At 34.1% G+C, this 22,613-nt stretch overlaps 1 protein-coding gene across 3 annotated transcripts; it reads left to right on the forward strand.

The window, feature by feature from the left end:
- The first annotated feature begins 9,050 nt into the window (after positions 1 to 9,050).
- LOC129292628 (chloroplast envelope membrane protein) lies at positions 9,051 to 22,322 on the forward strand. 3 transcript variants are annotated; one of them, XM_054930210.1, is made up of 8 exons: positions 9,051 to 9,241; positions 9,369 to 10,071; positions 10,729 to 10,814; positions 11,576 to 11,749; positions 13,874 to 13,988; positions 19,012 to 19,109; positions 20,809 to 20,944; positions 21,959 to 22,322. In XM_054930210.1, exons 2-8 carry the CDS (start codon positions 9,460 to 9,462, stop codon positions 22,025 to 22,027), a joined length of 1,290 nt encoding a protein of 429 aa, XP_054786185.1. In that variant the 5' UTR covers positions 9,051 to 9,241; positions 9,369 to 9,459; the 3' UTR covers positions 22,028 to 22,322. The 3 variants fall into 3 exon arrangements, with proteins under 3 accessions (XP_054786185.1, XP_054786187.1, XP_054786186.1); XM_054930212.1 differs by having other exon boundaries at positions 9,052 to 9,241; positions 9,571 to 10,071; XM_054930211.1 differs by lacking the exon at positions 9,051 to 9,241 and having other exon boundaries at positions 9,252 to 10,071; positions 21,959 to 22,027; positions 22,143 to 22,322.
- Positions 22,323 to 22,613: the final 291 nt, after the last annotated feature.

Genomic DNA, 22,613 nt, shown 5'->3' on the forward strand with positions numbered 1-22,613 from the left:
AGATGTACCACTTCTCAAAGTTTCCATTATGTAGTGATTAAATTAAAGGATTTTGAGACTGAATATCAAAGGGATTTTAGTTGTCATGTTTTGTTGCTGTTAAAATAGGAGTTATTATTGTGCATGAGCTATTGTTATACTATAACTTGACTCTTCTTTTCATATGTTTATAAGATCAATTTCATTTGCACAAATTTGTTCAATGATTATAGAGAAAAAATAACTGAGTCCCTACACTTTGCTCGTATTTTGCTATAGGTCCCTATATTTTTTTAGTGTTCTAGGTCCCTACACTTTTATTTTTTGGTGTTCTGAGTTCCTAAATGAACAAAGTATAGGTATATTAAGGAAACCTAGAATATTAAAAAATAAAAATATAAGGATCTAAAGCACACAAAAAAGTGTAAGGATCTATAGCAAAACATAAGTAAAGTGTAAGGATCTAAAGTTATGTTTCCCATAATTTTAATATGCAAATTATAGGGAAAGAATGTAAAGTCCTTACTCAATCCAGACTTTACCATCACATTCAGATATATTACATTACAATTACAGTATAATATCAAAGTAATAACCCTCGATTTGTTTTTTTTAAAATGGGGGATCCCAACTTTGCCAAAAACATATTCAAATAAGAGGGTTTACAAAAGCATAACTATAAATTTAAAACTCAAAGAGACACAAATCATTTTCCCTAAAAAAATGTCATGTATCGTGGCTTACCCCACCATGCGCTGTGGCATGTAGTACAAAATAATGTGCTATATTCTTCTCTGTATCATACACCGCAGTGTAGTACACAATGCACTATGGTGGATTTTGCTGTCATATGACAATTTGAAAGAGGAACTTTTGTCGTACGTCAATTTCACATTTGATTTTCGATTCGAGTGATTCAAACCCCCTCACAAAACTTATAACATGTTCTAACTAATGAGATAAATTTAGACATAATCTAATGGTCATATCTTAAATTAGACACCTTGGTGTAAAAAGCTACTTTTTTTAAAACTTGCACTTTAAGTGTTCACTTCTTATTTCTTGTTCCATTAGACCACTTTAGGCCCCGAACGAAGTCTAAAAGGATTTCTTATACCTGATTAACACATTTAATCGCATATATCACATCATATAATCACTTTAACCTCTCAGTTCCACATTACACAACTATGGACTTATATAAGACATGCACATACAAGTACATATACATACATAGACTTGTTTAACTTTTAACTATCTGACTCTTACATATAGGGCTCAAACTCACCATATAGTCAGGAATTACAATATACTTGACTCTTCTAAATGAGGCTCAGCCTCATCATTTGTGTCAAGTTCTCATAAATATACTCAATTTCATATAACAATTCATGTCCAATACAAGTAGAACAAGTTACACAATAGCATACACTTGCTTGTTTGGTATCTAAGCCTACCACGTACCCATTACTATGGTACCCTTAGTGAGATATGATATCATATATACAAGCAAGTATTCAATCACAATTCAAATATATATTCACATAGCTATAATCACATACACTTATGCATCTTAATTGGCAACTTAAATCTCTAACTATAACTTTATACATTCATTATACATAATTGATAGTCATATCCTTATCAAGTGAGGCTACACTTTTCTCGCTTCCTTTCTTAGCCTTCTCATGCTCTCTTCACCTGTGTATAAAGGTAATGGAGTGAGACATACGTTCTAATAACTCAGATATAATCCTAATTTAATAAGCAAAATCATAAATAAGAGATAAAGTAGCATATTTTTTTAATAAAATAGTATAATATGCATATATACAAATTCATATCCATCCATACATCATGTCCATGCTCATGCATTCACAATTCCACTTAGCGGACTAAGCTCTATGCTCGGACTAGGACTTCTAGTCTTACACAAAATATGGCCCACCATATCTCTGTTCTAACCAAGTAATCCTCTTCGCATATGGGTGGTCTCCTAGGTCCTTCCTAGCGGAGTCAAGCTCTACGCTCAAGACCTTTAGAAGTTCTTAGACTTACACAGAGTAGGGCCGCAACCCCCTACCCTAGTCTAGGGTATACTCGTGGATGTAATGCATATGTCTCATCTCATACATTTCAATCAATACTCACACACTTGCATGCATATTTTTTCATTATATTGATACTATATCAGTTCATAACACAATACACATAGTTATACAAAATATTTATAAACAATTTCACAAACAAATAAGTAAAAGGGTTACTCTAGTTACCTTTTACCCTAACTACTAAGGGTTACCAATCGTTCTGAACTCCCAAGGGCGTAGATGTTGGAAATTGCACCCTAGGGCCAATCATTGTACTATGCACATTGTTATTTAATGAATTTCTCTTTTGTTATCATATCAATTGCATGTTCAATATGATAACTGTATCCTTGGACAAACTATAGTGATTATTCTAAATGTCCCTAGTCGATCATCTATGAGGGATCAAAGATAAAAGAAGACTAGTATAAATTTAATTAATTATAGAGATACAAATCAAAGTCATAGGCACTTGAAAGAGTACAAGGTGCTAGATCGACTCGCTATAAGAAAGCTGCATGATACAAGTCATAAGCTTATCTCATATATAACTATATCACTAAGCCCTTTGACTTGAGATCATCATGGATTCTTACATGATGACCATTGAATTTTGACCTAGTCAAAAGTCACCTTTGACCGAGTGATTATAAAGGTTATGATTGAGTTTAGTGATATTCATGTAAAGAAATATGAGTGGTCAAGATGGAATTTGTCCTTCGCATTAAGTGAGAGATATTACTGGATCCCTTGATGAGTAAGACTGAGAAAATGTATAGCCATACTATAATAGAAAGGATTTTTTCATTACTACTGTCAATCTACTCAGAGATCGAGAAAGTAATGGTCAGGTAAAGGAGAATGATAATTTCATGTCTCATACTTGATCAAAATATCACGTGACAAAAGGGATGTGATACGGTTGCATGATAGGATACATCGGATCATCGATCCTCATATAAATTGGGTAGTTGTAATGTCTTGTTAGAGGCCACTTATGACTTATGAGCTAATAGCGTAATTAGTCTATTGTCAATTTCATATGGGCCTATAAAGTTGCACACAAAACAGCCCAACTCGAGCTATAATGTCCTAATTAATTGAATCTGGAATATGTTTAGATTCAATGAATGTAATATAAGGTCAATGAATTTTATATATATATATATATATATATTTGAATATTTATTTGATAAATATTCAAATATATATATTTATATGAGATATAAAATTCAAAATATAATTATATATATATATATATATTGATATATGTGTTTGTGTGTCATATATATATATATATGATATATGTATATGATATATAAAATTAAATATATATAATATGTATATGTGATATATAGTATATTGTTAGTTTTAAATTTAATTTTATATGATAGATTAAATTCAATAACTAACATGATATGAGAGAATATCATGTCAGTTTTATAATTTAAATTTATAAGATAAATTTGAATTAGATATGATATCATGAATTAAATTTATGATATAAATTTAATTAAATTTTCATGGACTTTTAAGTGAAAAATGAAAACCCTGATCCATATACTATATATAGATAGGGACGTCTTTTATGAAGGATGAAAGAGTTAGAAAAGTTCTGATGGCGAAGACACTTTGAGAGCCACAAAACATCCTATAAAAAGGAAAACCAATGTTCAAAGAAGAATAAATGATGGGAGCACTAGCACGCTGTTCGAGTTAGAGAGTTGTTCATGTGGATACCGATAGAGGGAGCAGATCTATGTTGTTAGGTCCTAAGATCCAAACTCTTGAAGAGAATGTGTGCCAAGTTTAAAGAATTAAAAGGTAACTCTTCTATCTACCTTGACTTAAACGAGTTCGTTCGGTCCATACCAGGATAGGGATTTTAAAATTTTAATCTTTTGCTGTGCCTCCCTATCCAACAGTAGATTCTCACAAGAAATGTCTCAAATACTCAATCTACACAATGCAATGTTCCTCAATCAATTCCCAACATTTATACGGGTATTAATTTAGCTAAATCAAATCCCTTAACACATAAAACAGTTTAATTATAACCTTTTGAACTCATGTAATCCATTTTTTATAGTTACTAGCTCTATAGGCTGTCCAAATGACCATAATAATCTTCTAACTCACCTAATCAACCAATTTCTCAATTTTAACCTAATTATTTAGGCTATTTTGAGTTTAAACTCTTGAAATTCAACTATTTAACTCTAGATTAGTTACAAAATCTTATTTTTGTATTCGAAAACCCTTTTTAAACCTTCTTTTTAAATTCCAACACCTTAAAACTTCCTGATTTGATTTATCAACTGATCAAATTCAATGAAAATGAGATAAAAATGAAGCTTAGAGTTGTATGATACTTATGTGATAATTCAGTAGTCGAAGTAGACTCCCAATCACTAGATAATGCAAGTCCTAGCAGAGATGAACTTCTTCTCTTCTCCAAACACGTATTTCCCACTTACTTCTGATTTCATGAGCTGAAGACAATAACTTTTAAATAATTTCTGTGCAATGCACTGCAGCACATACAGCCCTTGCCGTAATGCTTGGCACAATGAGTTTAATCTCACATGCACATTTGTCCCCGAACTATCCTTCCACCCTTAGATCCTATTAACATAATAGCCAACCAACATCATATGTCAATCCAACACTCAAATCATAATCAATCAATCAATTATTAATTTACTCTTGATTAGCAACTATTTTTTTAAATTGAAATTCAGGATGTTACGGAGAAAAACAAGATAAAAAGTGTGAGTAGTATTTACTCATGTTATAACAGTATGGGTGCTAATATTTTTCAATTTACCTAACATTAATAGTATTATTTATTACTAATTATGTTTTAATTAGAATGTGATTTTGTGATAGTTTTTTTCTCTCCCACAAGAGTTAGAATCTAGTTTTTTACGTAAAAAAGAATTATTTTTTTTCATGATTAAAACATTTTTTTAGCAAATTTAACAAAAAAAAGTCTCTGGAAACTCATTATCTTTTTCATTTTATTTTCGAAAATTAGAATATATCGTATTGTTCTTAATCATATCTTAAATGTGACAAGAATATAGTACTATTTTTCAAAACATCAAATCAAAAGACTTTCTATTGTACACTAAAGCTAAATGTCATGGGTGGCCATCAATAAGAAAGCATGAAAAACACAAATGGGTAAATACATCGTTTCCATCAAGTAATAAATAGTTTCATTTGCAAGTTAAAACTATCCCCGTTAGAAATCACAACGCCATCATAACTACATTTTTTAAAATTTATTTTTTACTTAAAACCAAAAGATTATTTTGAGTTTTTGTAGGTTAAAGTATCCATTTACAAGGATTTTCTTTTTTTCTTTTTACGATTCACAGCTACATCATATCATATTACAATCACTTTTTTTAAAAAAAAAAATTTGCAAGCGAAAAAATCAAAATAAACTTGGCTTTAACTAAACAATTCTATTTACTAATTACAACTATTCCAGTTGCTAGAATTCACGACTCTATATCGCAATGTCATAGCTATACTTTTTAAACTTATAACACCCTTTTAAAATTTAATTGAAAGAAACCAACTTCAAATCCTAATTCTTTTACTTATGAATTTCAAAAAGACATTTGTAAATTTTAAAAGGGTTCTTGTAAATAGTTAGAGCAATATACGAAAACGCAAGTTAATTTTCTGATTCAAATAACTAATAAATTTTAGGAATAATATAATTTTTGGTTTATAATTTTTTTTTTCAGTTATCAATGTAGTTCTTGAACTTTGATTTGATACAACTTATTAATTTCTTATAATTTATTGAATTAAGAAATTATAAAGATTAAATTATTGTACTATGTCAAAAAACTATAAAAACTGAATTGTTTCAAGTGAAGAAAATTTAGGGATTGAATTGTTTCAGATCAAAGTTAAAACTTAAAAGACCAAACTAGCAATGGAAGAAAATTTCAAGTATAAAAAATTTCATTTTCCATAAACTTTAAGATGATAATTGCAAATTGAAAAACTTACAAATATATGCCATATAAGAAATTTATTTATAAATAAGTCTCAAAAATTTGTGAAAATACACTCAAGCCCTATGGAACTTTGTTGTAGCTAATTTAGGGTTAAAGTATAAACCTACCTTCAAAATTTTCATGTAGGCACATCTCATATCCTTAAGTTTTTCATTGTGCCCTAACATTTTTCAATTTAGTGCAAGGTTGCCTTGTTATCAAGGTTGGACCTGCATGTTGACTATTAATTTGACTTTAAATTGCTAGTTTCCAACCACCTGGCATATTTAAAAAATTTAAAATAAAAAAATCATACCCACATGTCAATTCCCCTGACCCTTCCTCCTCATCCCCTCTAGCTTCCAAGCTTGCGACTCAACATGATCAATTTCATTGACCTAGGTTGCTTCCATTATTGTCGAGGTAGCACGTCGTCATTGGCAAATAGGTTTTCCTTCTTTTCTCATATTCTTCTTTAGTTTTTTATCCAAAACCTAGAAAAGTCTTTTACCAACACCTAAATCTCACACCCCTTGAGTTTGTTGACATCCTTGCATGTTGGAAAAGCTTGAGGACAACCTAAGTTCGAGAGGGGAGTAGAATTTGAAGACTTGATTTCTACTTGTAGAGCAGCATGGGAATGGAGGGGAAGAGAGAGCTCAAGCATGAGGGCTTGATTGAGTGTATGGGATTTGGATTCATCGATTTAGGTTGAAACTCATAGTGTCTCTTCTCTCTACAAGCCCTCATGTTTGTGATTTTGGGTTGAAGGTCATTTTTTCCCTCAATTTTATCCCTAAACTCAACTATAAATTAATTTTGCCCCTCAACGTTAAAGTTTACCTCTCTCGTCATTCTATTGTTAACCCACCATTAGTTCACCATTAATGGGCTCCACATTTAATTTTTTAAAATATTTTTTGTTATAAAATATTGAATTAAAGATTATTTTTACCTCTTACCTTTACCTTAAAGGGCTAATGAGTAATTTGAACTCAAATATTTTATAATAAAAAACATTTAAAAAAATGAATGTGGGGCTTATTCACTATGAACAAATGGTAAGTTAATGGCAAGGTGATGAAAAAGGGAATATTTAACAATGAAGAATAGCATTGACCTATAGTTGATTCTACTATGCCAATGACCTTTTAAGTAAAGTTAAGGGATCAAAATGACCTTTAACACTATATAAAACAAGTTAGCAACTATGACCACGAATAGTCATGCTAGTTATTCTCTCGTCTACATGCAGTTAAACGTAAAAAGGCGATTTTGGCTACTCACCTTTAGACCATAAATGGTTGTCCATTCCTCTTGCCTTAATCATGATCAATCAAGAGTCGAGACACCAGTCTCTTCTCTCTATCTCAATCTGCAAACAGACATGGTCCTTCATGGTCATATCCGTCTGTGGTTGAGACTAGAATCTCAAATCCTTTGAAAATAACCCAACTTTGTGATCCTCCCCTATCCTGATCTATGATTATCCTTAATATAATCCCCAAATCAAGCTCTAATTATTCTAAAGCCTTAATTATGAATGAGGATGCCACATCATGTATGTTAGAATATTTGAAAGGAAATATGCAAATTCATCTATTATGAAAAAAAACTACCCAATCAAAGACATCTTTGCATCCAATACATTAACAATGACCTCAATCTACATTCAAAACTCAACAACAATTCTTTGGGACAAGATTGAGCTCATACAAAATGGTGCCCTCCTGAATTTGGCTAGATAAGATTGGATAATGATGGTTCTGGCTCTATTACTAGTGGAGATATCCTATGAGATAATCAAGAAAATTGGATTAAGGATTTTTATATATATCTTAATTATTATCCCAATATTCATGCAAAATTTGTATCATAGAAAGCTTTAACCCCTGTTGGAATAGTAATTTCATTAAGGTCAATGTCTATTCAATGTTAAAGCACTGACACTGATTCAATAGAAATTCTCTTGGAACCACCCTCTTTCAAATACTATTAATAAGATTAAAGACTTGGTTACAAAAAATTAGACTATAACTTTCGATTATATTTTTAGATAAGAGAATAAATATGCTGATTAGTTTACTCGTCATGCTTTGAGGACAATTTAGTTGCCATTAAGGGAGTGCATGTAGCCCGATTGCCCGATATGTCCGCCCGAACCCGAAAAAATTTTGCAAAACTCGGCCCTAAAAAAAGCTGCCGGACATGACTTGGGCATGTTTGGGTAGGGCATTGTTCGGGCAGGGCCGGGCCATGGGCAGGGCAAGTGCATTAATATATTTTTTAAATTTTTAAAGGGTTAATTATATTAACTATTAAGATTTAAGGAAAGATGAAAAGAGGAATTGGGAAGAAGCTTTTTGTAAATTAAAGTCTACTCTGTGAAATTATTTTTTTTTCATGATGCTCCAAACTTTTGTAAAATTTATTGTTTTTAATGGATTATTGTAGCTATTATTTTGGATTGTATTATGGATAATTTCACTATGTGTCAAGACTTATAATAGTTTTATATTTCAAGTTAGATGTTGAATTATAGATAATTGGATATCATAGCTGTTATTTTGTATTTATAGTTTACATTTTTATGAATGTTATTTTAAGTTGATGGGCTGGGTCATTGTTATTGATTTATGGTAGTTTCATTTGAAGTTGATGGAAAGAGAAATTATTTGATAGGCAGGGCGACCTGAAGATGTCTAGCTTGCCCTACCCAGCCCAAGCTAATAGGGCATTTTGCGAGCAGGGCTGGGCAGCAGGCTACATTTTTCAGCCCATGCATCCTTTAAGCAGGGCATTAGGTAAGGTCTTACCCAACCCAACTCTACCTATGTGCACCCCTAGTCGCCATCAGTTTTGTTACCCACTGGTGGAGTGAGAGGAATTATTTTCTTTGATATAAACTGATCCTTACCGTACAGTTTTTTTAGGGCCTTATATCAAAGAAAGAGTGAATACGATAGCAAGCACCTGAATCAGCAATCCATGAGACCATGACCATGACGGGGGATCTCGAAGTGGATGAAGAATTTACCTTTTATACGAAATTTTATTGGATAATCTAGAAAACGTGGCTGCACGAGGGCCGTGCCCTGGAGTTTGAGACTTTGAGTAGGCTGGGGTGACGTCGTCACTCACGAAAAACCTTGGGTAGTTCCTGTCTTCTATTTCGGCTATAAATGCATTTTATTTTAAAGGCGAGGCGTCTCTTGTATTTTGGAATATCTTTTTTTTTTTCTCTTCAGGATATTTTAAGATGTGTTGTTTTGTTTGCTAGTAAAAGTTGCAGAATGAGCCTTCACTTGGGTTTTCAAGGATTTTCTGGTGCTTCGTTGCTTTGAGAAACTGAACAATGTGGGGATATATTTATGTTATTAATGAGCACTTCCATTGTGTTAGGCGACAACTTAATGTTTTTCAAACAGAAAACGGCTTTGAACTCCATGTTTTTGCATGATTCATCAAAATTTGTGATTCAGTTGAGCAGTAAACGAAGTCGGCTTAGTGGGTTTATTTCAAATGCGGAAAAGCACAACCATTCAAGGAAAAGCAGTTGGTGGAAGAAATTCTTTTTCGATGATGATGGGAATTGGCTTGGTTTGAAGGAAGATGATATGCTTGAAGGTGAGTCAGATAGCTCAGATTCAGAAAATATATCTGACGGAGAGAAGTTTGAGGCGTGGAGGCAGAGAGCTGAAGCAATTATAGAGTTGAGGGAAGCCCAAGAAGACAAGAGTAACGAAGAGCGCAGGAGATGGGGGGATTGGCTTTTGGATGAGACCAACCAGGATTACATTTCTTCTTGGAGTCAAGATTGGGACAATGAGACGAAGGAGTCTGAGGAGAAGGTGCGAGATGATTCTAATGTTGCTTCTGCTGAAAAGGGGCTGGTAGAGTCTCTGAGGTATTTGATTTTGGGAGGGGAAGACGATGACATGCTATATGAAGATCGTGTTTTTCAGTATGCCTCATCAAATTCAGTAAGTACATGTGTTCCTTTTTCCAATATTGGTTTTTGGTTACGATTCTGATTTATGCAAAGGAAACAACAACAACTTGCATGCTGGAAATCCTTTGGTATTTGAGAAAACTTTCCACAATCTCCCTTGGGCAAGATAGCATATGAGATGAATTCGAGGATTTATATCAGAACCCAAGTGATCTTTGTTGAGAAGATGTTTTTGCGGGTTCAATCAAGCAAGAATTGGTAGTTTTTGTTGTGGGGTTAAGAGAAAGAACGCAAACTATTGTGCCAATGTGGTTCTCTGTTGTCTTTTGGTGCATTTGGTTTGATCAAATAGCCTGCACTTTCAATTTACCTTTGCAGTTTGCCTCTTAGATATGTTAAGGGATAGGATAATGGTTGCAGCCTCTTAGTTATACTGTTCATGTGGTCTTCGGAAATATTTGGTGGGATTGTGTTTTTATTTTTTTGTTTTTTGGCGACCAATCAACAGCAAATCTGGGGTTAAGTAAGGGATTGGGCTGCTTTTTACATATTTGAACCTGTGTTTTCATGTCATATTGTTTTTCCCTCTTTAGGAGGATCTCTCATTTCTATTAGAATTTCTTCATTAAACATTTTTAGTTATTTATTTGCAATGACTGTATTTTATATATCCATGTCATTATTGCAGGCTAAGTTTTTGGCGGTGTTGATTATCATTCCTTGGGCAATTGACTTTCTGGTTCATGACTATATGCTCATGCCATTTTTAGACAGGTAGTTTTTGGAAAACAATTCTCTTGGCTTTTATCATTTCTTTTTGTAAATGTGTGAATATGCTTTAGAGTACAAGATATGTTGCATGCAGATGGACTTGTAGCTGTTGGGCCATGGGTACTAGAGACTTATATGATGACAACAAAGAGATAATATAGTACAAGGATGTCCAAGGTTGGCGTTACCTACTGATACGTACTGATATGGCAGCCAAAGAGAGAGAGGAAATAGAGTGATTGTAACTAACCGTCACATGGGACAAGAGGTGGAGGAGAGAGACAGAGTAGGCTAGTCTAAAGTTATCACAGTGGGGATAAGGAAGAATTCAATATGCTGTGGGAAGATTTTAGCCTCTCAGAAAGTTAGAGGAGTTTGTAATGATAGTTTTCTTTTCTGCTAATTCTCAAGTTTGGTGTAATCAATCTGAGCTTCATCCTCTAGAAAACTTTAGGGCATATGCATAATATGATCCTGCTAGAGTATAAGCCTCACTGATGGAGCTACAATGTGTTGACGAAGAAAATGTTAAGCTCTCTAGTTCCTAGCAATTCTGAAGGCATAGGCTCTCCAATAGAATTCACTCACTAATTAAATTTCACTAGAGGAATTAAATATCTTTATTGCATAAACTAAAGTGACTAAAAGTGTAAAAAAAAGCTTGTGGATCGAGCTTGTATAAATCTGTAATTCCATTTTTGCTTAAACTTCTTGAATCGACTTGTTTTTTACAATTATTCCTGCTAACCTTGTGCTATTGACAGATATGTAAAGACTGTACCACTTGCAGCCCAAATGCTTGATGTAAGGAGACATCAAAAACTTCAAATGATTGAGGAATTAAGAACTGAGAGGGGACGGTTTCAGCTTGAAGTAGAGATTGGTAAATCTCCACCTCTTAATGATGAGGAAATTTGGTGGGAGTTAAGGCAAAAAGCGTAAGCTCAGGCCTTCTTTTCTTGCTCATTATGTTGACTGTTGTTTCCCTTTGATGATTGCTGTTGTTATAGCCAGAACAATAGAGTTAAATGGAACCTTTAATTTTTGTAGAAAGCACAACAGACTTATCTTGCAGATAGTGCGCATCAGTCTGCCAATTGACACGTGACCTCATAATTTTTTTTTTTTTTTTGGGTTAAGTCTGCACTGCATACTGGGTTTTAATATAATACCTTCTGAAATTGGTTTAGACATTGTACAAAAAGAGAATATACTATTCTATGTGTAGGGCAGCTGTTTCTGGTATTTTGGCATAGCCTTTTTCGGTTAGCACTATAAGTTGCATCTGAAGGTTCAAACAAAATTAAATAGTAGTAGTCTGTTACTTGCTGAAAAAATATACCTAGAACACTATCAAAGAAGAAATTCTTTCTATTTTTTTTTTAAAAGAAAACATATGTCTTCTTCCCTTGAGGATCTCTACAGGGGAAATAATTAGAGTTGTGGAAAGTAGTCAGTAAAAGAGAGGGAGAGAAGTATGAATGGGGACGCTGACTTTAATAGTTTTCTTGTGTGATACATTCATGGAATCTCTATAGAGAACAGTGGATTAAACTAGTAGTTTAAATATTTATTACATTTCTAAAATCCCTTAGAGATCATCAGATTATTTACAATGTAGAAAGCTTGGTGCCTATTTTAGAGTTTGAGAGAGTTGAAGAATATGGGAGAATGCAAGAGAAGAGATTTTCTATGTCTTGTATTTAATAGAGAAAAAAATGCAACCCTACAAATAGAGCAAGAAGAGCATCTTATGAACTACCAGAGTAAATTTGGTGGTTTAATTTTGTATCCACCAAATAATTTTATTAGTTGGTGATTTAATTGAAGAAAAGCTAAAGGAATTATTTGTGATCGTAAGTTACTTAATAAACTTAAGGGGAAGTTTTATCAAATTGTTATAAGAGAAGTTATGTTATATGGTAGTGAATGTTGAGCTTTAATGGGATAGCAAGAGTATAAAGTTGGAGTAGTAGAGGTGAGACTGTTAAGATGGATGTGCGGGCATACATGTAAAGATAAAATTTAAAATGAGGACACACGAGAAAAAGTGGGCATAGCACCTACTGAGGGAAAAATGGTAGAAAATCATTTGAAATGGTTTGAACATGTATAAAGAAGACCACAAGAGGCACCAGGGAAGAGAATGAAACGGATAATTTTGAACCTTGTTAAGAGGGATAGAGGAAGGCCAAAGAGAATATTTATGGAAGTTGTTAACCAAGACCTCTTAATTAACAACATTCCTTAAAGCTTGGTAAATAATAGAGGACAATGGTGCCGTACAATTCATGTAGCTGACCTCACTTAATGGGATAATACTTGTTGTTGTTGTTGTATACATGAATTACTATTTAGCAAAAATCAACACTCATGATTTATATGCTCCATTGAGAGTGCTAGAAGCCCAGAATCAATGCAAATATCAAGCTAGTTGCATTCCTTTTTTTTTTTTTTTGCTCTTTGGTGGTAACTAGCTGTGTCTCACATCACTTATATCACACAGGCCTATTTCCTCACGCTTTCTTAATACTTGATCTCTTTAGTTTTAACTACTATGAGGCACAACTTGAGTGAAGTCATAGACATACACACAATCCAATCTCATAACGGAAGACAACAGCTTGAGGGGGAATTGTTAGAATATATTGTAATTATTTTAATTAGTTAGTGACTGCTTTGGAAATATTCTTTGTTCCTTTCTACTCCTAAGATCAACGGTTAATCTATGCATTCATTATACATAATTACTTTTATGTCCTTCCTAGAATAGTTCGTAGAATTGCTGTATATTTACTCATGTAATCCATAAGAAATCATCATAATCTATTTTTCCTCACTTATTTTCTCAACTTGCTTTGAGGGTCATTGCAAGTGTCTTCATATGACCATGGAATTAGTATAATTAGTTGAGACTCAGCGGAATCCACAGATTGTTTTAGTATCTCAACCATTATTTTCAACAGTTGTTTCTATAATGTGCTCATTTTCTAGTTGATTGTTGACTGTCGATTACTATCTGCTTGTTTTCTTTGTTGCCTTTTTTCTTGTTCTGCCAACAGATTAGAATTGAGAGATGAGTGGAGACTTGAGAACCGTAGAGCATTTGCCAACATCTGGTCAGATATGGTTTACGGGATCACTTTATTTATTCTTTTATACTTCAATCAGAGCAAAGTAAGTTACTATCTCAGTGTGCCCACATTTTGATGTTTATTTGCTCTAGATATGATCTATGTCTGTCCAACCAATCCTTGACATATTGTTTTATTAGATCTTGGATTTGCATGTTACTTATAACAAATAATTAGCCTGATTAGTCAATTATATTTCCAAGTCTTATGGAATTGTAACAAAATAAATTACACAAAATTTAGATGAATTATGTGTGCTGAGTGATATTGATATCTTATTATTTAATGGTCCCTATGGAGCGCATGGGGTAGTAAATGCTAATTGTATAAGTTTATCAAGTGCCATGTATGGTAAGTAAGACATTATTGCGTGCACGTGTGGGAGAGATAGATATATATATATATATATATATAAAGAGAGAGAGAGAGTACCCAAATGAAATGAAAGCTTTTGAGGTGAGATAACCCATTTAAATGCCCCATGGAGAATCCCATACCACTCCATGTTGAACTTAGGCATCATATACTACCTTAGTCTTTGTCAATGTTGATATATATATATATATATATATATCTTCAAGCTTGAGAGCATTCATTAATTATCAAGGTTATCAAGAGCTATGAATGAGTGTGAGGGTGTGGATTCAAGCTTCAAGGAACGCACATGATGATGAAATGTAGGAATTAATATATTTTGAAGAAGCTTGCTATAAGAGGAAATCTATCTTAATTTTATATTTTATTACTTTCTGATTTTACTCTATTTAGCAAGTGGGCTGTTATATCACTTCATGTATTAAATGAGTTCATGTATTAAATGAGTTGCATGTAGATGTTTCCTTATAGGGAAGGAATCCTCAAGCTTATATTTTATTTTATTTCATTTTTTTAATATTTCTTTCATAAGAAGGAAACCTTAAGGCTATGTTTGGCAGGAAGGAATGAGGAAGTAGGACTGGGATTGGTATTAAATAATCCCACCTTTTCATGTTTGGTATGAAGGAATGGGAAATTTAATCCCAATACCAATCCTATCTAAGTGGGATTGCTCAATACCACTATCCCCTATGGTACTAGAAAATCAGTCCCAGGATTGATTATTTATAGACCAAATTATCCCCCATTATCTCTCTATCATTTCCTTTCCTCTGCCCGCTCCTCCTTCATCTCCATGTCATCTCTCCGCCCTTGCCCTCCTTTCAGAGCAAGCAACACCGGCGTCTCCTCTGCTGTTACCAGTCTTCCGTCCACTAACGTCATTACCAGGTCTGTAGGGAGAAGGAGGACATTGAAGATGAGAGAAGGAGGAGAACAATCGACGATCTCATCTACATAATCGGTCTGAGCTTGAGCTATAGCCACCAGACCTTGCCACCGTCGTCGACTTCACCATCATCTACATCCTCGTCATTCTCATTTCTTGGTTCAAACCAGAAGGGAAAAAAAATAGAGGAGAGCGCAGCAACGAGGTTCTCTTGTGCAGCCATGGGTGTTCTTTTTGGGGGAGAAAAGCAATAAGAAGAAGAAAGAAGAGGAAGAAGACGATGAGGATAACCAGTGGAAGCATTTCTTCTGTGGCCATGAACGTTCTGTTTTAGGGGGAGGAAAGTGTTCTGATGATAATGACATAAATATTCAATTTATATTTTGAGGGGTAATATAGTATTTTTTTTATTTTTGTTTAATTATAAAATAAAATAAAAGTAAGCATTCCCTCCTAATATTACTCTATACCAAACATAATTTTAAAACTTTATTCTCACTCTCATTCCCAATCTCAATCCCAATCTCAATTCCAATTTTAATCCCTCTAAATTGAGGTCTGCATACCAAACAGGGCCTTATTGCGGCTTTTATAAAAAGCCAACATGCCACAGATGTAAGGGAGTTCTTAGATTTGATGAATGAATTCATTTGAGATATTTTGAAACTCTCTCCCTCCAGTCTGCATCCTCTCCCTCTCAGTTCCTCCTCCCTCTTTGTCCTATGCTTCCTTCAATTGTCTCTCTCTGTATTCTGTCTCTCTCTCCCTCCTTGTTCTCATTCTCTCACTCTATTTCTGCTATACCTCTAGTTCAAATCAGTTTGAGTGTGTGTGTTTTACATCAACTTGGTATCAGAGCTTGCGTTTCTATGCTCCTTGGGTACTTCTGTCACCAGAAAAACAAAGAAACTCGCCAGAAATCTCCCTAAACCCTCTGTTTCACGCTACTAGAGCCCAGAGCCACACTTCCCGATGTCAGATCCTAAAACGGACACCACCATCATGCTCAGGAGGGGAAATCCAGTCGAAACCAGAAAACCCACCTCCTTCTGCTGCTGAACACGCCTCCATGCGCCGGATGAGTCCCCTGTGCGTGGTCCTCACGCACCATCGCACGTGCCGTCCATACAGCGTCTCCAGAATCTTATTTTCAGCATTGCTGGTGTTTTCAAGGAGTTTGTTTGGTTCTAATCAACCTAAGAGCCCTGAATCATCATTCAAAGTTTTATTTAGGGTAAAATTTCATGTTTTGTGGCTTTCACAACTTGCTGGCCTATCTTATGTGCAAGCAATCATTTATGGAATTTTAGTTTTTGTTCATCATGTCGAAAATTCTTAAAAGTGATCTTGAGGAATCTAAAAGGGCTCAAAACCAATACATGGATCAGAAAATTCAAGTGTTGAAGGAGTACATGAATACTAAGTTTGATGAAGCTTTAAGGGCTCTCAAATGTGTTAGCCATCAAAGGGGCATGGAGATAACTTTTTCAAGACACAATTATGATATTTTCAAGGCACAAGAGAATGGTACCCTCATCAAAAAGGCTACACCTATATCAGTTATACCAAAAGGGGATACCAATAGTATTCATGGTCCTGTAATTGGGAGTAAAAGCATTCTTATGAAAGAGCTTAAGTCAGAAAATGGAAGTGACTTAGATGTTACTGTGAAGCAAGAGAAAGAATTTGAGTCCGAAGAAATCTCTATAAAAAATGAGGGCATTAGTCTTAAAGTGAATCAAGGCTTCAAATTGTTGACTAAAGATCATCACTTAAAGGCAGTAGAGACTTATGTGTGGAAGCCAGTTAGGGATCTTGGCAAGAGTGTTCAACTTTGTCAAATTCCTTCTTCTGATCATCCATGTGCTACACCATTTACTACAAAAGCTATTTTGGTTGTGAAAAAACATATTATTTTCCCATTTGATAACAACTTCTACAGCTACCTTGTTCATCGGGAAGGTTTTCCAAATCATTATGATCATATTGCTTACTTTCCACACAGTCTCATTTTGCACTACCCTGTATGTTGGAGAGGATCTCTTGATTAATTGCTACTTGGAAGGGTTCCCTACATCACGCTCTAGTGGAGTTACTTCAACTTTTTTGTTTTATTTTTGTTTTTTTTTTAACTCTCCGGAGGAGAGTTCCATCATGAAATATGGGAATTAATATATTTTGAAGAAGTTTGCTATAAGAGGAAATCTATCTTAATTTTTTATTTTATTGCTTTCTGATTTTACTCTCTTTAGCAAGTGGGCTGTTATATTACTTCATGTATTAAATGAGCTGCAAGTAGATATTTCCTTATAGGGAAGGAATCCTCAAGCTTATATTTTATTATTATTATTTTTTATGTTTTCTTCATAAGAAGGAAACCTTAATTGTGGCTTCTATAAAAAGTCAGCATGCAACACATGTAAGGGAGTTCTTAGATTTGATGAATGAATGCATTTGAGATATTCTGAAACTCTCTCCCTCCAGTCTGCGTCCTTTCCCTCTCAGTTCCTCCTCCCTCTTTGTCCTATGCTTCCTCCTATCTTCTCTCTCTCTCTCTGTATTTTGTCTCCCTCCCTCCTTGTTCTCGTTCTCTCACTCTGTTTCTGCTGTACCTCCAGTTCAAATCAGTTTGAGCGCGCGTGTGTGTGTGTTTTACATCACATGATTTCAACACAGAACACACCAAACCAAAATGCCTATTCCAGATGGATGATACTTTATTGTAAATGTAGTTGTGAAAATTTGACCCCAAAAAAAAAACGTAGTTGTGAAAAAAACTCAGGGCATTGATAATGTAGATAATGTGATCTTTGCTATTAGGTAGTGATTTGTATGATCACCCATTATCCCACAATAATCAGTACTCTATCATATTTTCTGTCAACATTCTCTCTTACTCTCTTTTTCCACCTTGCGTTTCTTGTTCTTCCTTTCTCCTTCCCCCTCCCCCTTTCATTCCTTGTCCTACATCGCCAATCTTCTAGATTTGAGGCCTCAGTTCATGTATTTACTAGTTTTTAAAGATTTCACTTCGATTCTTTACTACTATAGCTCCTCCTTTGTGGTGTATATGTACACCCATCTGACATATTTAAAAGTAAACAAAACGCATGTACCCTATGACAGTAATAATTCACCCGTACATCTGGATGTACTTGATAAGCAATATTCGGTTTTCTGGAAGGCAGGCATGAATAACAAGCTTTTGGTAGAAATATGAATGACGTACCTTCTCTGTTTTATAGTGTTATTGGACATAATTGAATTCTTGGCCTGTTTCAAAAATTTAACACAATGACTAAACATGAACCCTCCCCTTAAACTACTTTTTTATTCCCTTTCTCTTATAGGTGTTCTCCTCTCTCTCTCTCTCTCTCTCTCTCTCTCTCTCATTTTTTTTTTATTTTTATATTCTCATTGTCTTGTTTGTTCCCAAAATTCCTATCCTTTGAACTTTGAACTGGAGTTGAATGGGATAAGGCACCTGGTATTCCAACGCACAGCTACTCTCAAGGCCAAAATTATTGTCAAGATCACCAACAATTTGTTAGACAGTTGAGCTCCATCAAAATCTCAAGTCATCCTTTCTTGTAGCTAGGATAAACCTCTTGACCACTGGCCTCAGTCTTCTCTAATTCACCTCCCTTCCTAGATTGTCTACCGTAGGCCTTAGGAAATGACAAGCAAATCTTTTGGGAATCATCAGCTCTATCATTTTACCTTCTGAGTATTTTCATTTGGTATTTTAATTCAACTGTACCTACTAATTACCCTTCGTTTTGTCTTTTGTTCCATTTTGCAGGTTGCCTTGCTCAAATTTACTGGTTACAAAATAATAAATAATATTTCAGATACTGGGAAGGCATTTCTAATTATACTTGTCACAGATATATTCTTAGGGTAATTTCTGTTTTCAAACCTTATTTTTACAATACCAATCAGTAGAACTTGTTTCATAATGAATTAGTGATGTTGAGAATTGAGATCTAATATATACTGTTAGACTTGGAAGTGATCAAAAGTTATTCTACTAAAAGAATCCTGATCGACACTCTCCATATTATATTAAATTTCCACGCATGGTTTGGTTGGCTTGTATTTGTTCGTTCTCTGAGCTTAAAGGTTTAGCGTAGTTGGTAAAAAATTAGGTTTGCCAGAAAATAGCTGAACTCTTCAGCCTTGCACTTTCCTTTATTTATTGAATTCTGAACAAAGAATACAATTAAGAGATAATCTATAATGACAATGATGAATTACAAAGCAATTTGGAGTTATGTAACTTTTCCCATCTTAATCCACTGAAAGAATATTTTTCTTGAGACAAGAACAAACTCCTAGACAGGATACTATTGAGCTTGATATATCCCAACATTTTTTACTTTCTTAGACATATATGAGGTTTCACAACACTTCCAGTTGAAGATTTGTGGTTGGACTGACTCTGTGTGAATATAGATATTTAGGATAATAGTTTCTGTTTTTAGGAGAGAGATTCTCGGGTGATTGATTTTGTATTAGTATTTGTTTTATTAAGCATATTCTTAGGTCCTGCTTATTTACCTCATTTTTACAATACCAATCAGTAAAACTTGTTTCATAATGAATTAGTGATGTTGACAAGTAACTTGTGTAGCAATTCTAGCAGTCTAAGCTTACTCTCCCGTTTGTCTCATATGAAAAGGAAGGGAGGTGTAATACTTTTAGACTTCTCCACAATAATAAACTCCTTAGGTTTCTCAACAGAGATAACAAGGAAAACAGCTTTTGAGTCTTATCCTATCCACATGATGACATGGTCATACAACCAATAATAGCACCCTTGTTAGCGAAGACGTTGCATACATGATAATTGTTCTAATGTTTCTGATGTAAAACACACACACTCACATTGATTTGAACAGAATAGGATGAGGAAAAGAAACAGATTCAGAGAGTGAGAGGTGAAGGGGGAGCAAAAACAGAGGGGAGAGATGACAGAAAACAGAGAAAGCAGGGGAAGTGGAGAGGAACATAGAACTGATAGATAGGGGAATATAACAGCAATTCATTCCAACTCTAAGAACTTCCTTACATGTGCTGCATGGTGGCTTTTTATAGAAGCCACAATTAAGGTTTCCTTCTTATGAGGGAAACATAAAATGAAATAAAATATAAGCTTGAGGTTTCCTTCCCTATAAGGAAAGCTCAACTTGTAGATTTAAATAAAGAGTAAAACAATCAAAAGCAGGTCAGGTTTCCTTCCTTAGAAGGAAACTTACAAAATACTAAATAATGCAAAAACAATTATTTCTTTCTCAAATAACATTTGCCATATTTTCTATCAGTTTCTTTTTTCTATTTTGCACTAGTCATTCATCTGTATGGGATATAAAACCTTTAATAAGACGTACTATTTATAATCTATCAACAATGTGGCTTATTTCTCAGATTCCATTCAATAACTAGTTTTGTGTAATATCACCTTTTGGTTTTTCATTTGATTATATTGGCCCCCCCCCCGGCTCCTTTTTTTTTTTTTTTTTTTTTTGGGTTCATTGGCTTCTGAATTCTGATGTTGCTTGTATCCATAACTGCTTTTTGCACACTGGGATGCCTGCAGGTATCATTCTGAATCTGGTTGGCAAACTTTGATAGAGATAATTGTTGAGCATTATGGGCTTGAAGTTGATCAGGCTGCTATTACAATTTTTGTTTGCCTGGTCCCAGTTATCATCGATGCATGTGTGAAACTCTGGGTATCTTCTGCTCCTAAATGGCTCGTAAATGTTTCTGGTTCCATGACTTTTAAATTTTTCATATTCAGGAAATTAAAAAGAGGTCTAAAAGGAACCTAACCTTATTGTGGAGTATGGTATGTGAATACAACACAATGTTCTGCTGAAGTATTTCCTCTATATGAAAGAAATGTCAAATCCACATACAATGAATCTACATTACGAAATATTTGGAGAGAAGAGGTCCAGTGAATTTCGTGAACACAGTATAAGATATCCTCTTAAAAGAAAAGAACGCATAGGATAAACAAATCAAACCTCCTCAACTAAAATTATTCTCAGCTGAGAAAATTTATCCAAACTTGCCATTAGTATAGTATAAAGAAATCCACGAGTCCCAAAATTGAAACCATGCTTTGATACCAAAAGGTTAAGAAGGAAATGTGTATGGGAAATGTATTCACTGATCAATCTGTCAGAATACAAATTGGGTCCTTATATCGTGGTACCCCAGGTCATCCTATTCTGTTACTTTAACAGGAGTAGTTATACTGACTTATTTACTATAGTAAAACAGAATATTAGTCCCACAACTTGTACAGTCAGTCATATCAAGGGGATAAAAGTACCAATTTTAGCCCAAGACGACGACAAAAAATTATCCTTTAAGATTTTGACATTCCTCCCCAACTATTACCCAATAACTTCATTCCACCCAACCTCGCAGCCGTACCCTCTTTATGCCTGAATGCCTTTTGAGGAATCTCTGTCACTAATGGAAAAAGGGCATGCTAGATGAACAGAACCAGGAAATAAAATAAAAATTAAGGATATTAATAAATTAATTCTCCTTGGCTTTTACAATAGCTAGCTTTATCGCGTTAGCTAGAATTTATTGTTCTTTCTTTCTTCACAATGTATGTCTTCAAGGTCTGTTATCTTCATTTTCTAAAAAACTGTTAGACTTGAAGTGTATTGTCTCAATTACTTTGTCAATGTTATTGCTGATTAGATCTTCTTGTGTTTTTGCTACAGTTATTTAAATTCCTTCCAAGATTATCCCCAAGGGTGGCAAATATATTTCAGGAAATGAAACGTCACTAGGTGAATTTTGCAATTGGGCTTGCAGATCTTCTTCAGCAATATGAAGTTGGCTTTGTCGCATAATAATTTGTGTTTTTAACATAGTATTTATCTTTCCATGCAATTCTTTATACAGCCATGTTTAAGTTGAGCTACTCTCAGGGCACAAATAAAAGGCCAGGCAGATTCACCATGACAAGATTGTATAATAGCATTCTTTGCCAGTGGTGGCTACCATGCTGCCAATTGTCATGTATGACTAGCTTGCCAGTTGTATTCTGATGCAAAAGAACTGATATGAAAGTTTTGAAGTACATTTTCGGTCCTGATATTTTTTTTTATAATAAAAAGTTTGGGTAAGTTAGGGCCCGATGGATCAATAGAATTAGGACATGACTCAAGGCTCATGGAGTACTTTCAAATGTATTTATAAATTATTCACCAACAAATTCTTAATAAAGGCAATGAGATTTGATTTCACAACTTTATGGGTTGTAGGTTAAATTTTTTATTAATTGAATTTTTGACATGTAAGTTAGATTCTTAATTTTGGACCCATTGTAATATATTTTTTAGAGCTTATGATTAGTAATGCATATATGTAGCT

The sequence above is a fragment of the Prosopis cineraria genome, unplaced genomic scaffold (genome assembly GCF_029017545.1).
Source record: "Prosopis cineraria cultivar Desert tree isolate PC_DT_omini unplaced genomic scaffold, ASM2901754v1 PC14, whole genome shotgun sequence".
Classification (NCBI taxonomy): Eukaryota; Viridiplantae; Streptophyta; class Magnoliopsida; order Fabales; family Fabaceae; genus Prosopis; species Prosopis cineraria.